Here is a 14,729-nt window from a genome sequence, read left to right as displayed (position 1 = left end):
TTTTTTTTTTTCCCCGCGCGTGTGTGTGTCTGTGTGTCTGTGTGTGGTTGCTTTGGGGTTTTTTTCCTGTTATTTGTATGTTTCTTTCTCTCGCGGTGCGGGGTCGCCGCCCGCGGGGTCAGTACAAGCCGCAGCCCCGCAGGTTGTTGGCAATGATGATGTCGGTGACGGCGTCAAAAACCACCTGGATGTTGTTCGTGTCTGTGGCACACGTCATGTGGCAGTAAATCTCCTTGTTGGGGGAGCGGTTTTTGCTCTCGAATTGTGCTTGGATGTAGGCGGCCGCATCCTCGTAGGTGTTGGGACCTGCGGGCACAGCGGGGTCAGGGCACTCCCGGCCCGCTGCTCGCCACGAGCTTGCATTACGACAGAAACTGGAAAAACTATTTATTTTCACCCACCCTCCCCTTCACCCCTTAGCAGGGTCCATTTTCCTCGCATCTCCCTCCTTCCCACCCCCATCACCCCTGAGCCCTGCTGAGGGCTCCTCCTCCCCCGCTGCTGCTCCGCCCTCTCCCTTTCCCCCGGGAAGGGCAGGGTCCCCCAGCTGTCCCCGAGGGATGTCCCCGTGGGATGTCTCCGTGGGATGTCCCCGTGGGATGTCCCCGTGGTGCATCCCCCAGTGCTCATCACCCGGTGGGACAAGGCCTGGTGGCCCCTGGGCCAGGCACGGCCAGGAGAGGTGGTGGCCACCCCAACGTTCCCCATGGCCACCGGCTGTGCCCCCTCGGTGGGGCCGAGCCCCTCTGTGCCCCGGGGCTGGGGGGGTGGCCCGGGAGCCGTGCGGGGACACGCGTGTCGCCTGCTGGCTCCGTGACTGGGAGGTTTGCTTTGGGAAGGTGCGCTGGAGAGGCGCCAGATGTTTGAGCAGAAAAATGTGCATTATTGCATTAATCTGCTTAGGGCAGCGGGAGGGGCTGCGCTGGCCCCTCGCGGGAAGCCACAAAGCTGAGTTACGCCCCTGAAATCGCCTTTGCAAGAGCTGCTATTATCTGGAGATTTATTTTCCTTTCCCAGCTCGCTGGCTCCCCTCGTTCCGGGTGCAGTGGGTGGCCGAAGGAGAGGCAGGCTGGGCTGTCCCCCTCCGTGGGGTAGCCTGGCTGTGCCATAGGTGGGATACTCTGGTTTGTTCTGCCAGGGGGCTGTGAGGAAAGTGCCGGTGCCTTCGGGATGGAGAAGCCTGAATGCCTCTGGTGGAAATGCTGGTGTACTTATGCTGTAGGGGAATGGGTGCCATCTTGCTGGGGGACTTCCCTGTCCCCAGGGTGTGGCATCCAGGATGGATGTGCTCTGGGTGGAACAGTTCAGAGACATCTCACTATCTGCAGGGGATGCTGGAGTCTGAATTTAAACTGGCTTTTTTTTCTTTCCCTTAGAGAATTCCAAAGCATCTATTCTTGCCCATCTTCTTAGTTATTTATCCTTTTCCCCAGGCCATGTTGGTTTCACTATAAAATGGATGATTCTCTTGTGGTTCACAGATTCTTGCTGTAAAGGGGCTCTTTCCTCCCCCAGCCACACCCAGCTTGAAGGCACTCCTGGGAGGATGCAGCCTGGAGGACCACGAGTCTCAGCTCCTCTCACAGGAGCTTTGCAGGAGCCACCAGCAAACAGGATGGCTCCAGTGGTGGCCAGTCAGCTCCTGCCAAGTCTTCTTCTTTGCACAGCTCCCTGTGCCCAGGCTCACTTCATCTCCTCTCCATTTGTCTTGACCCCCTCTCTGTCCCACCAGCTGCTCAGGCACCTTTGCCACAAGAACTGCTCCACCCAGGACACAGCCCCAGCCCATGAGTGGGGGGCTGGAGCTGCAGCACAGCTCAGGAAGGTGCTTTTGCTGTGCTTTTGCACCCCCAAAGGCGCCCTGTCCCCTCTGTCCCCCGCCCCGATGGCGCAGGGTGGGTGTCACAGCAGCTGTGCTGTGCCAGCCCCAGGGCCTACCTGTGTACTCAGGGAAGCAGATGGTCAGAGGTGACTTCTTGATCTTCTCAGCAAATAGGTCTTTCTTGTTGAGGAAGAGAATGATGGAGGTATCGATGAAGAATTTGTTGTTACAGATGGAGTCGAAGAGCATGAGAGATTCGTGCATGCGGTTCTGCAAAGGGGAGCACAGAGGGAGGAGAAGGGAGAGAGGAAGGCAAAGACAGAGTTAGAGGAGAGCAGAACATTTTTGTGACTTGAAATGGTTAGAAAGCAAAAAAAAAAATCTCTACAGTAAGACACTGGTAAATTTGAGCTGGTTACAAAGGCGGAGGAAAATGGGGTATTGTGCTCCTCTTGGGCTGGAGGCCAGGGCAGGTGTGGGGCTGCAGCTGATCCTCCCCACATCCCTGGGACCACTCCGCAGGGCAGACACTTGAAACCTCAAGGAAGAGCAGGGATAAAAGTAATTTGCTCTTCCCCTCCCTCGCCAAAGGAGTAGGGAAGGGCCCTGTCTCTCTTCAGGGACTGGATGCCCCTGAAGCATCCTTTGGAGAGCCCAAGTAAAGGATGGACAGACAGCATCAGCTTGGGCACACTTGGCATGGAGGGTGGGATGGAAAGGGCTTTGGCCACCCCAGGGTGGCCCTATGGACCTGCCTGGAAGGGTACTTGGCACTGAGTGGTGTCATTGTAGTGAGACCAGTGCCAAGGTATTGCCCAGAGGCTGGGGCAGGTCCTGTCCCTGGAAAAATCTTCAGCTCAGCTTTGAAAATACCTGTGGTGGCTGGGTGACCCAAGGAGGTAAACCTGCATGGTGGTAACCAGTACAGGTGCCTCTGCCAGCCCACTTCCCAGCTCTCCTGAGAGTTCTGGCCTTGCAGGCTGCTCCAGGGAGACTTTAAGCTTGGAAAAGCTTTGGTAGGAGTGTAAGGGTAAATTTCTAAAAACTGTTGTTTTGCTGGTTTTTGTTTTTTTTTTTTTTTTTTCCCCATTTGCATGTGGACAAACACTATAAATAGTCATCTTTCCCCTATGCTACCAAGGGTTCTTAAGAAGTGGAGAGCAGACAGCGGAACAGGAGGAGGTGAGGTGGGGTGAGGTTGTCCTGTGCCCCACGGGGTGCCACAGGGCCCCTCAGAGCAGGGGGTTCCCATGCAGGTGCATGCGCTCTCTGTTAGGGTGAAGGTGCCACTGGACAGGACAGACCTGGCCCTCCAAGAGCTCCCAAGCATTTTCTCCATCATTAACTTGCTCTTAGAACCACCAGAAAGCCATTCCCTGCTAGTCCACTGACAGCTCTGGGGGACATTTCAGAAATCCCTGTGTCCCTTTCCCTGTGTCCCAGCTTGACCTGGCAGAGCTCCTGGTGCCAAGCCAGGCCTTGCTGAAGTCTGAAGTCGCTGCCGCTCCCCGTGAGCCCTGCTGGGGGCTGAGCCCCCAGCTCTGGCTCAGCTGCCTCAAGCTCACATGGGGACACAGCTGCTCACAAAAGCCTTGTGGAAATCTCCTGGAAAGGCTCTGCAGTGGGTGGGGAACCCTTCTGCAGCAAACAACCCCCCAGAACATCCCCCCACAGCCCCTTTTTTTGGAGGCACAGCAAAGGGGGCTCTGGACTCACCAAAATTCGCGAGAACACGTGTGTTTGCTAATGAAATGATGACCCAATTACACATTTTGGAGTTTTCCATGAATGTTTTATTAGTGAGTCATTTTATTAGCTCCACTTCAACGGGAGCTTTTGCATGCAAAATTTAGCAGCTGTCTGATTTCATCTTGAAAGGCTTCGAGATTGCACTGTCGGTTCCTTGACAAAGAGTAGCTGGGGATGCCAGGCAGGCGCTTTCCAAAGCCTTGGGACTTCAATTTGATCCTTATCTTGAAATAAAAAAGGGCTTTATTCATAGGGAAAACAGAAACTGCCACCAAAGGATGTGGTTCTTCTTGACTTGTGGTTGTTGCAGAATTGCTGGGTCTTGAGATTTTCATGGGGAGTATCAGGATGGGCTTTTCCTTGTTCATCTCCATTGTTGTCCTATACATGTATTATATTTAAATAAAGAAGTGATGGTGTTGATGGAAGATCAGCTGAAATAAAGCTTCTGCCCAGGGAAATGTGAATTCCCATTCAGCCAAAACAACCCTGATGATTTCAGGGTTCTGAACACTCAGACAGAATCTGAGCAGGATGGTATCCTGGAGAAAGTTCTAAAAATCCCCAGTATCAATACACAAAGCAAAATCCTTTCCCTCTCAGCCATTTGCTTTTCTCAAGGCTGGCCTATAGTTCTGTTTGATTCATAGGATGGGCCATGTGGGAATTCCTGTCTGAGGATGGGTCCAGCTGAAGTCACATCACTGGAAGTTGGTGAAGTCAATAGGAGCAATGGTTCATTTTTCTTTGCTGAGGTTTATAGAAAATTTTATCTTGGTTTCTTCAAGTTCATCACTACTATATTATGCCCCAAATAATGGAAGATCTTTAGTTTAAACATAAAAGAAAAAACTGGCTGAAGCATTGTTAGAAAGGGAGGGAGGGATGCTCCATGTTTTGTGCTATTGCAAGGAGGAGAACACATCATTTGCTGAAGTGAATCAGCAGTGGGTCCTCTGATTTTGTGCTCACACAGAGAGACAGGGGAAAAGCAAAGCCTGTGACTTGTGAAGGATTTGTAACTGATGTGGTGGAGGAAACAGTGGGGCAGCACGGATGCTCTGCCCTGCTGCCGCCTCTGGTGAGCAAAGGAAAAAAAATCCTGCCAAATACTTACATAAAATGAAGTATCTTTTGGTTATATCCTTTTGAAATTCCTTATTTCCAGGTGGATGAGGCTCTGGCAGACAGCTGGTGCTGTGTGTTGTGCAAGGGTTTGTGGAGCAGAAATAAGGTTAAATAACAAGTTTGAGAAGCTGGACGCGCTCAAGGGAGACACAATAAAACCACTCTCACACTAGAAAAGAGCTGGCACTTTATTAACATTTTGAAACTAATAAATACATTACCAACAGCCAATAAATTATTACAATAACTAATGCTCTATTAAACCAATGGACAGTCACTCTTCATACAAAATTACAGTTAATACAGTTTGGGCCATCAAACATGCAGGAGAAATGATTCAGCGGGAACCAGCAAAAGGAAAATGGTGACGGCCTCCGGTGATCCTCTGGGAAATGTGATGGGGAGCAGGGAGCCCAGAGGCAGGGTGATGGTCACTCTTCCCTTGTCGAGCTGAAGTGGGAAAAAGGAGGTGGGGGAATAGGGCTGAGGAGCACAAATTAGGGACTGGGCTAATTAACAGGGCCATGGCTGGTGCTTAAACAATCCTATCTGCTTGCCCAGCACCACCAGGTTGGTCCAGCACTGGAAAAGCTGGTGAGACTCAGGCACAGCTGAAAATGGTGTTTTACCTGCCATGATCTCTTTTCCCCACCTGGAGCAGCAGCTTTAGCTCTGGAGCTGCTTGCCTGCACTACAGTCAGGACTGGCTCTTGATTTCCCAGACACTGGGTGGAAGAGGGCCTGGGCAGTGAGCATCCTGCCAGCTCCCAGCCCCTCTACCTCTTCTCCTGGTCTCTCCTCCCTGTGCCTACTGCACCCAGTGTCCATGAACAGAGCTGCCCTCCTGGGAAGATGGGGCTGTTTCTTGAATCCAACTCCCTTTCCCTCTGCCTGCAGGGTGCCACAGGAGGCTTTGGTCCTCCTCTCACTAAGGCATCGGTGTTTAAGGGCTGCCCTTGCTTGTGTTTGCACACAAATAAAGATCTCACAGGCTGCTTGCTGGGGCATGAGTGGTCCTGTGCAAAGTCCTGCCCCATACACATTCTCAGTATAACTATATAGGTCACGTACCTATATCTGTCAGCATCAGTCACTTCGTGTCAGCGCTGGAGCTCAGAAATGACACAGTACCCTCGTCTCAGGGAGCCTCGGGGTCTGTTTGCCTGCTCTCTCCTGCAGGGAGGTGGAGGCAGGACTGTGGTCTGCAATTTTGTGCCACTTGGACCACGTCTCTGCTTTCTCGTGTGTGCACTGGGGATGCAAGTGAGTGATGGGTCTGGGTGCCCAGGGTGATGCTCAGTAACACCATTCCTACTGACCTTGACATGTCCAGTGTCAGATCACCAAGAAGTGTTTTAGTCTCCTTGGAAATGGTTGTGGAGTTTTTGGTGGTAAGCCTGAAGACAAACCATGAAAACACCCAATCACAGTGGAACTAAGCTTCTCTAACTGACTTGACAGATGGTCAGCCTTCTTCCAGGAACTCAGCAACTCTCCCTGGCTCCAGGAGACTTTGTGACCACAAAAGGCTTGGGACATGTCACACAAGCTAACAGTGCAGGGTTGGTCCCCTTCCCAGCACTGACTGCAAATCCCCCAGGGGTGATGTCTGCCTTGCTGAGCTGCACAGTGAGGCTGGGAACATGGGGATTCCTGGCAAAAGGACATCTTCTATGTCACATCCTGAGCTCTTGGAGACTGCACTCCTGGACTGAGAACAAGGTCTGTTCCCTTGCAGGCAAGCACTGGGCTCATGCCATGATAGATTAAACCCAGCAGATATGTTTCAGTGTACATTAAAGACCGCCCTCATTAATACTTTTGGTGTCCTGTGAAACGAAATCACATGGGTAGAGGAGGCACGGCAGGCTCCTCCTGAGCAGCTCTCCCCTGCACGGAGGGACAGGCTGGCCGGCCATCCAGGAAAGCTGCCTGAAGGCAAGAAGCTAATTCCAGTACAGAACTCCTGAGAGCTGTAGCTGGCGGTGTGGGCAGGCAGCAGCGGGCACTGTGCTGGCAGGGGCAGGTGGCCGCGCCGAGCCTCCCGCTGCCGGCGCTCCGCGGGCCCTGCGAGAGCCAGCCCGTGTGCCACGTCTGTGTGCAGGATTGAACACTGCCTCTGGCAGCCTGGTGCTGGATTTTAGTGTGTGCTTTCGCAGTGCATGGTTATTGCTCGTTCTCCCAGCCAGCCCAGCTACTGCATCCTCCCAAGGAGCTCTGCAGCTTGGCCCGGCACTGCTGCAAGACTTTTCTTGTGTGGGTTTCTCTATTTCATTGAAATTGTTGTTTAAATAAAGAAGCTATTTGCATTTTTGTGGTCTCATGGCTCCACAACCGACCCTCTCACTGACTATGAAGCAAGCCAAGCCGACAGGGAGCTTCCTTCTTTCTTTTTGCTGCTGTCTGAAGCTCATCATGAGTTGCTAATGCTACTTTCAGTGCTGACACCCCTTGGATGCTTCTGCTGCTGGAACAGTGACCTGAGTCACTAAAAACCTTCTGCATCCCAAAAAAAGGCTTTTTTTTTTTTTTTTTTTTTTGCAAATTCCCACATTCGCTTTGAAGGGCAGCAGGGTGTATACATAGCTGTTTCTATTCTGTGCTTTTAAAATCTGTCCTCCATGCCCTGGTAGGATTTCTGATGCAGCTGTACCAGTTGCAACAACCCTGCTTTGTGGAGGCTGCAAATGAAACACAGCTCTGGATCTCCAAGAGTCTGGATTCAGAGCGCAGCAATTGCAAAGCACAAGGGGCTGTTAAGAAAAGCCTTTTGAAAGCAGGCAATGTATTTCAAGGTACTTTTTAGGCAACTGCTGCAAGAATTGCTGGTGTTTAGAAAAAGCATGGGGCAAAAGATTGCCTGCAGAAGGCACATCTGTCAGGAAGGGCTTCGGAGGGTGCAGAAGCCAGCAATGAGTAATGATTTGGCAGGAGTTCTGGAGACACAAATCTATACATGGCCATCAAGCAGGAGAAATAGTAGTGTTTAACACTGGAAGCATTTAATCTTCCAAAGGCTGCTTCCAGCATTTGTCAGTGAATCCTCATGACACTCGTGTGAGGGAGGGAATGTCAGCAGCAGCAGCTGAGATGAAGCTTTAGACACACAATATGCCAAAGAAAATGAAAGAAGAGGCTCTTTGTGGCAACATTTCCTCTGCTTTTTCTCCCTTTTCTCCCCATGGGGCACCAGCTGTTGATGGTCATCAATGTGCCAGGGACCTGCTGGAGCTGCAGAGGGGGCTTGGACCTCCCAGCTGGCAAAGCTGGGAATGGGTTACCTGAATCCAGCCTGGGGAGCAGTAAAAGCACACCGAGCCAGCACTGGCCACTTGACTGCATTTGGCAGAGTTTGGAGTTAATTTACATTGTCTTTACCAAAATATTCCTGTGTGCTTTATGCTGGGAGCTTACAAAGCCTTGGTGTGGTGCTGCCTTCCCTGGGAACAGCTTCTGTTACTTATTTGCTTGGATAAAACATCATTCACAGCAAGGGGTGGGAACAGAAAATCTCAAAAACTCCAGTGCTTCTGATCAAACTGTTCTTACAGAACTTAATAAAAGACCTGCCTCCCTGCCAGCATCACTCTGGGTCCAGTGGTTACACATTTTAGGTACCAAATGTAACCAATCTGTGGTTTTTCTTGCCCTGGGCTTTGTACAACACCCACGTGGATGCTGGGTGTTGCTGCTGGGGCTCAGCCAGATGTGTGGGTGGGCTGTGGCACAAGGAGCAGAGAGGAACTCCTGTTTTGGCCAGCTCTTTGCAGGAGCCGATGTCATTGGAGGCATTTTAAGGCTGAGATGGTGAAGAGAAAGGTGGGTGCTGGCTTGTGCCAGAGCAGGGGAGGCAGGGAGTTGTGTTATTGCTGTTAGTGCCCAGCAGAGCAGCAGCAGATCCTTGCTGCACAATAGTAAATGCATCATTTAATGCTCTCTAGGGGTTACTGACAGTTACCAGCCATGCTGGGCTGTAGCTGGTTGGATGGGTGACAGACACCTCCTTTTCCTCTGCAGGCCTCAGGGTGCTCACATCCCTGCCTGGGCATTTGTCACAAATGACCCACAAATACTGTCCTGGCAGAGCACAGCCCCTGATGGGGACTCTCCTCTGGCTCCCAGGTGCCCTTCTCTTCCCATCCTTCCTGCTGTCTCAGTCTGCCTCATCTCCCTTCTGCAGCTTCTCTCCCAAAATGTTCCCTAAGCCTCTCCCACTGTCCTCTCCCTCCTGTGCCACCATATGTGTTCCTGTCACTGCCTCCTGAACACTGACGCTCACCTGGCCCCTCCTCCTGGGGCTGTGCTGCTCTGGGCTGCTCTCACACCCTCTCCTAAATGGGCACAGTGAGAAGAGATGTTGTCCCTCTCAACCACAGCCCTGAAGAGACCTCCTGAGACCTGAAAGCCACTCCTAGATCAGGCTCCAAAGAGAGAACAGCTGAACTTCTGGCCAGCCTGCAAAGATTCATGCTTTTCAAGATAATTGACTCTTAAGAGAGGCAGAGAAGAGGCACGGATCAACACTGCCCACCTGCCCCCAGGTGAGGTGGGCTCTGAGTGGGACCTCAGAGGTTGTTGTCTCTCCCAGACACTAACAAGCTTTTGGGTGGACCTCTAAGAGTCCCCAGAGGTGACATCCCACCTCTCACATTCTCTTCTGCCTTTGACTCAGCAGCACCCAGAGTTCTTGGTGGTGGACACACATACCTCAGCTCTCCTGCCTTTGTCCTCTCTGAGCCCCCAGTTTTGCTGTGCTGGGTGCTACCCTCGTCCTTCTCACTCCTCTCTCCTGCCCTTCCTTCTTCCTTCCCTTGCACTTTTCCTTCCTACTCCATCACTTGACTCAAATCAGCTTCCTGAGCTCTCCTCTGCCACTGTTAGCCATCCATCTCAATACTGGTGAAGAGATGCCCTGACTGGAGACACCAACCCTGGAGCTGTCTCTGGGATGCTCAGGCAGGAGGTGACACAGGAAAGCCACTGGCTTGTGCTCAGCCAAGGAGGCTCAGAGCACAAGGTTGGGCTTCTCAAGGGGTTTAGATGCCCAAGGGGCAATGTAGGGCCACGAGGTTCTTGCACACATTGCTGCTGCCCAAGCACAGGGAGGTTTCCCAAAGCACCTTTCCCCATCTCAGGCACTTGATAGTCAGACTCTGCCTACAAGAAGCCAGGGTTAAATATTTTTTGTGCTCCCCAGCATTTCAAGGCTGAAGTTTGGAAAGTGATGCTGTGTGTTTGCAGGAGCATCACCTCTACTGGGAGGTGCTGTGGGAAAGGTCCCCAGGCTGGATTCCTTGTCAGGATGCCACTGAGTGTGGAGCTTCCATCAGGGCATCTTCACTGCCTGCACTCCAGGGGTCCCAGCCCAGTGCCTCCATGGCCCCCATGGAAGTGCCTCAGAAATGGGTTACAGCAACCACTAGATACATTTTATCATTAATTTTGAAAACCTTGAGGTAAAACTGCTACCAGTAATGAATGCTTTTAGACAAGGCTTAGTAGGCTTGGTTACTGTGTCTCTGTTACTCAGACACCAGCAGAACTCGATATGGCTGTTTTACTTGTTCAAATAGCTGTCTGGAAAAAAGGAGAATGTACAAATCTGAGCTATGGTGGCTGCATTCAACACCAAACCCTCCAGCTTTGGGGTCACAACTGGAGCTGTAAGGTACCCTCAAAATGATCAGGTTGTATTTAGCACTTCCCAAAGGAATAATGTTTTTTTAAAAAGGCAAATAACCAGGAGAATGAACAATATCCCTTAATTTTCAAGGCAAAATAAAAGTTTTGGTTCCAAACTACACTGTTCCTGACCAGTATTTTAAGGCTTTTTTTCCTCTCTTTAAAACTGAAGTATTTTTGTCTTTTGGCAGTTGAAATGCACTTCGTGGGAAATGCGTTAGCTCCCTGCACAACACTGTGAATTGGAACGGAGGAGTAGAACGGGGCAGCAAGGGAATGAACCAAAAATGAACCAAAATAAAATAAAACGGGTCTGGGGAAAGCAGAACTTGCTGCAGAGTTTTCTGGGACAGGAGGAGGGAATTATGTATTTCTTCCTTGTCATCTTCTGAGGAGGAAAAAGCAAGGAAAGGGAGGACCTGTCCGCGGGAGCGAAGGATGCTCGGGCGGCGCCAGGAGAGCAGGGAGGAGCAGCCTTCAGTAGAGTCCACATCCCCGCAGGTTGTTGGCGATGATGACATCCGTGACCGCGTCGAACACGAACTGGATGTTGTTGGTGTCGGTGGCGCAGGTGATGTGAGTGTAGATCTCCTTGTTGGCCGACTTGTTCTTGCTCTCGTACTGAGTCTGGATGTACGCCACCGCCTCCGTGAAAGCGTTGGGGCCTGCGGGAGAGCCGGGGAAAGGAGAAAGAGCGGGTTAAAGCGACCCCATCGCCTGCACTCCGCAGGGTGCCTGCAAACACGCCCTGTGGGGATGTTTGGGGCTGCTGCAGCCCCGGGGCCCTCTCTCCATCTCAGCGATGGGCACTGTTACCAGCCAGGATCGCTGCCAGGCAGGAGATGCTCCCTGACTGTCAGCTCAGCTGTATTTTTATTCTGAGTTGCTGTTTATAGAGATGAAATAGATGAGGGAGCTGAGTGTTAAACAGGCTGTGATGGAAGAAATTCCACATCATGGTGACAAAAAAGAGAAGAAATGCAGTAAGTGCTTGACCTAGGGAAAAGGCTTAGCTTTTTTCCTTTTTTAGATTTTTTTTTTTATTAAAGCTTCAGTTTTTGATGGAAGAGTTAATATGAATTGAGGGCAGTATTGGTAGCTGTGCCCTCCTTTCCCTAAATCATTAAAAGAAAGGGACATGAAAAGGTCTAGCCTCTGTTACAGGGCAAAATGGGCTTTTCTCAAAAAAAACCCAAATCCCAGCAAAAAGATTAATACACAATGCCCCCTTTTTTAGGAATTAGGATTGCAGTACTCTCTGCTACATCCATGGCTAAAATCAAGCTGTGAGGAGTTTCTGTTTTTGATATATAGAGATATCTGTACCAAACCTGATTAACCCTCAAATTTTGTGTTAAAAAAAGCTTAGAAGAAGTCATGCAAATGAGTAGATCCTTTCTCCTCTGGCCAGCTCTGACCCTGCTCACACACACGGCTCCTTTTGGGCTCCTCCTTAAGGCTGATGAAGGCTCTGGCTGGCCTGGAGTGCAGCTCCCAGCACTGCCAGGCACTGCCTGACCCCCAAAAAAGGCTCCACAACAGTAAAACTGCTACTGCTTTTGGGTGCCTTTCTCTCCATGGTGCTTTACTGATGGGAGATGCTGTTATTTGCTAGGGAGAAGCTTACTAGGGCTGGAGATGTGCTGTGGTGGAAGGCAGCTGCTCTGGGAAATCCCACTTGCACACACATGCACTGCTCATGGAAGGCACAAATTCCTGAAGAACATGGAACCTGAGAATAAGCGTGAAGTAAGAGAAGCAAAGTTTTCTCTGGGAGCAGATTCTTGCATGGAGAGCTGTGTAAAGAATCAGTTCCACATGCTGAGCACAACCAGGAGGTTATTTTATGAACAGGAAGCTGGTTGTTCAAAGACATGAGGATTTAGATGCTTGATTCTGTCTAGGAGAGCAGGGAATCACTAATGCTAGCTTGGTTTAAATCAAGCCGTGGATTCTGCTGCTGCTTTACTAAGTATTGTGGATTAGTTAAAAGCATGAGTGAATTAAGGGGATGGAAATAGTGCTCCAGAAAACAGCAGGCAAATTCGTGGATGCAGTCTTCTAATAATTCCCTGTCAGCAGAACTAATGGACATCTGAAATTTCATTTCATTAAAAGCATTTTGTAGAACCTACTTGTGATGTTGAAAGTCTGCTTGTTCAGTTTATAGGCTTTTATCAAATAATTCTTTTTAACTCCAGGGCAACATTCTAATAATGTTGCTTTTTCATGAGGCCACGAGGGTTTCATCCTGTGGGCTGTGGCCAGCAGAGCAGGGGCGAGCAGGCTGAAGTGTGTGCTTGGGTCTAAAGCCTGGGCTGAATGTCATAACTTGTAACAGCATTGCTGAACACCTGGGGGTGAGGTAACTCCTAACCTCAGATCCCTGTTGGATCAGTGAAAGGACTTTCAGCAGTCAGACTTCCTGCCCTCTCTGATGGCACAAGAGACACAAGAGATCTATTGAGGGTCTCTGGCATTGTGGGGAACTCCCAGCTTCCAGAAAAGCATCCTGAAGGAATTTAGAGCACCTTTGGGGTGCCCTGAGACTTGGGGAAGATTGGTTTGGTTCACTTGTGGCTGAAGTGCTCCAGACAGAAGCTTCATTTTCCTCTGTTTAATTAGCCAAGAGCTTAGCCATGTGTATGAATGTCTGCCTCCCCCACTGAACTTCTCTCTTGGGCTGGAAGAACTCGGGAAGGAATATATAAAATGACATTCCTTCTTGTTCTGTCTCTCTGACATCAGGGGTTCTGTGAGAATGTTATTTCAGATTGAGATTTCCGGAAGACACCAGTGAAGATCTACAAAATCAGTTGCACAAAATGTGATCAGGAAGGAGTGAGAGGTGAGGGTCTGCTTCACTGAGAAAAGGGAAGGGAAGAGGACATGACAGAAACCATCCAGTATAGACAAGCATTGCTATAAAGAAGATGGTGATGAGATGCTCTACAAGCCATCCAAAAGCAGCAATCTAATTTGCAGCCAGGAAAATTTGGGGTAGGCATTATTGTGAGCCCAGCTGTAAAGACTGAAATTTCCATGATTAGATCTTTTCAGACAAATATGTTGGGAATATGTTGGTTCTGTCTGGACCAAGCAGATGACTAGATGGCTGAAATGTGCTGGTAGTAACAAACACCAAAATCTTCCCTGGAGAGGAAGCTTGCAGATGTTCTGAATTCATCTGGAGTTGTTCAGCTCCATGGCCACAGACCACTCAGCCCAAAGCAGCAATGAGGGATCACTTTTGTCTATTCACAGTGAAAAATCAAATGCTCAGAGATAAGGAGCTCTGGTTAATAATTTGTTGGCCTGCCCAGAACTGTGACACTCCTGGTGCTTCTGGTTCACAACTGTTTCCTGACAAACAGATTGGCTTCTCTGTCTGTCGGCTTGATTCATCTGGATGTCTCCGGTGAGTTTAAATAATTCATGACGATAAAAGTTTATTTTTGTGCCATCTCAGAATGGTAATGAGGGTTTGTGGAAGCTGGCGAGATGCAGAGGGAAGCAGCGGGGTGCAGCTGCAGCCTTTGCATGGGTGATGTGTTCCCATCATTAGCGGGTCAGATGCCAGGCAGGCAGCAGGGGTGGGGGCTTCTCGCACACTGCCCATCCCAGAGCTCCTGCTCTCAACTCCACGGATCACCAAGGCCTCCTTCTCCTCAGCCAAGCTCAGGGCACGGCTCACTGTGGCTCTCCTCTGCCTGTACTATGGGTTAAGAGGTGTGGGAAAATCAAATATGAAACGCCTTGTTTTCTACCTGCATTTAACTGGAAGTGTTTTCATGTCCAGACGCTTGATGTCGGCAAACCTGAGAGCAAAACTGGGGGTCTTCAACTGCTGTGATGAAAATGTACTGCTTGAGTTGAAACAGCCTAGCTGTGAGACCTGCTGTGCGCATACTGGAGGGCTGATCATGGAATCACAGAATGGTTTGGGTTGGAAGGGATCTTTGAAGGTCATCTAATTTAACCCCTCTGCAGTGAGCAGGAACATCTTCAACCAGGTCAGGTTGCTGAGAGCCCCATCCAGCCTGGACATAAATGTTTCTAGGATCATGATGATTCTACAGCCCTGCAGTGGAAATGGAGAAAGTGGCCAGGAACTGCAGAGGGATTCTTGTTGTGGCCATAAGGGAGCATGGCTGGGTATGAAAGAACAAAGCTGTACTCCAGCTGAGGACAACCTAACAAACCCTGTGTGTTGGTCTCCTGTCACCCATTTATGAGAGACCTGCAAGAAGGTTCACGATCCTGTGTGACACAGGGAACCAGTGCACATGGGTTTGGGGAGTGCACAGCGGCCCCAGACCTGCAGGTGATGGCTTGGCATCAAACCCAC

General features: G+C 50.3%; 1 protein-coding gene across 2 annotated transcripts in view; it reads right to left on the bottom strand.

Annotated features, from left to right (window-relative positions):
- GNAO1 (G protein subunit alpha o1) overlaps positions 1–14,729 on the bottom strand; it is a 140,351-nt gene continuing 125,622 nt past the window's right edge. Inside the window, exons 7-8 of one of the 2 annotated variants that reach the window (XM_041400559.1) lie at positions 1,939–2,092; positions 1–306 (exon numbers count right to left, since the gene is read on the bottom strand). In XM_041400559.1, coding sequence (XP_041256493.1) covers positions 119–306; positions 1,939–2,092 — 342 coding nt within the window. In that variant the 3' untranslated portion in view covers positions 1–118. Of the gene's footprint in view, positions 307–1,938; positions 2,093–7,201; positions 11,047–14,729 lie in introns of those variants that run through there. The other variant, XM_041400557.1, reaches the window with a different exon arrangement.

This window comes from Onychostruthus taczanowskii, unplaced genomic scaffold (assembly GCF_017590055.1).
Source record: "Onychostruthus taczanowskii isolate IOZ18803 unplaced genomic scaffold, ASM1759005v1 scaffold18, whole genome shotgun sequence".
NCBI classification, from domain to species: domain Eukaryota; kingdom Metazoa; phylum Chordata; class Aves; order Passeriformes; family Passeridae; genus Onychostruthus; species Onychostruthus taczanowskii.
Note: the sequence above shows the minus strand (reverse complement) of the source record. Positions and strands in the feature narration are given on the sequence as shown.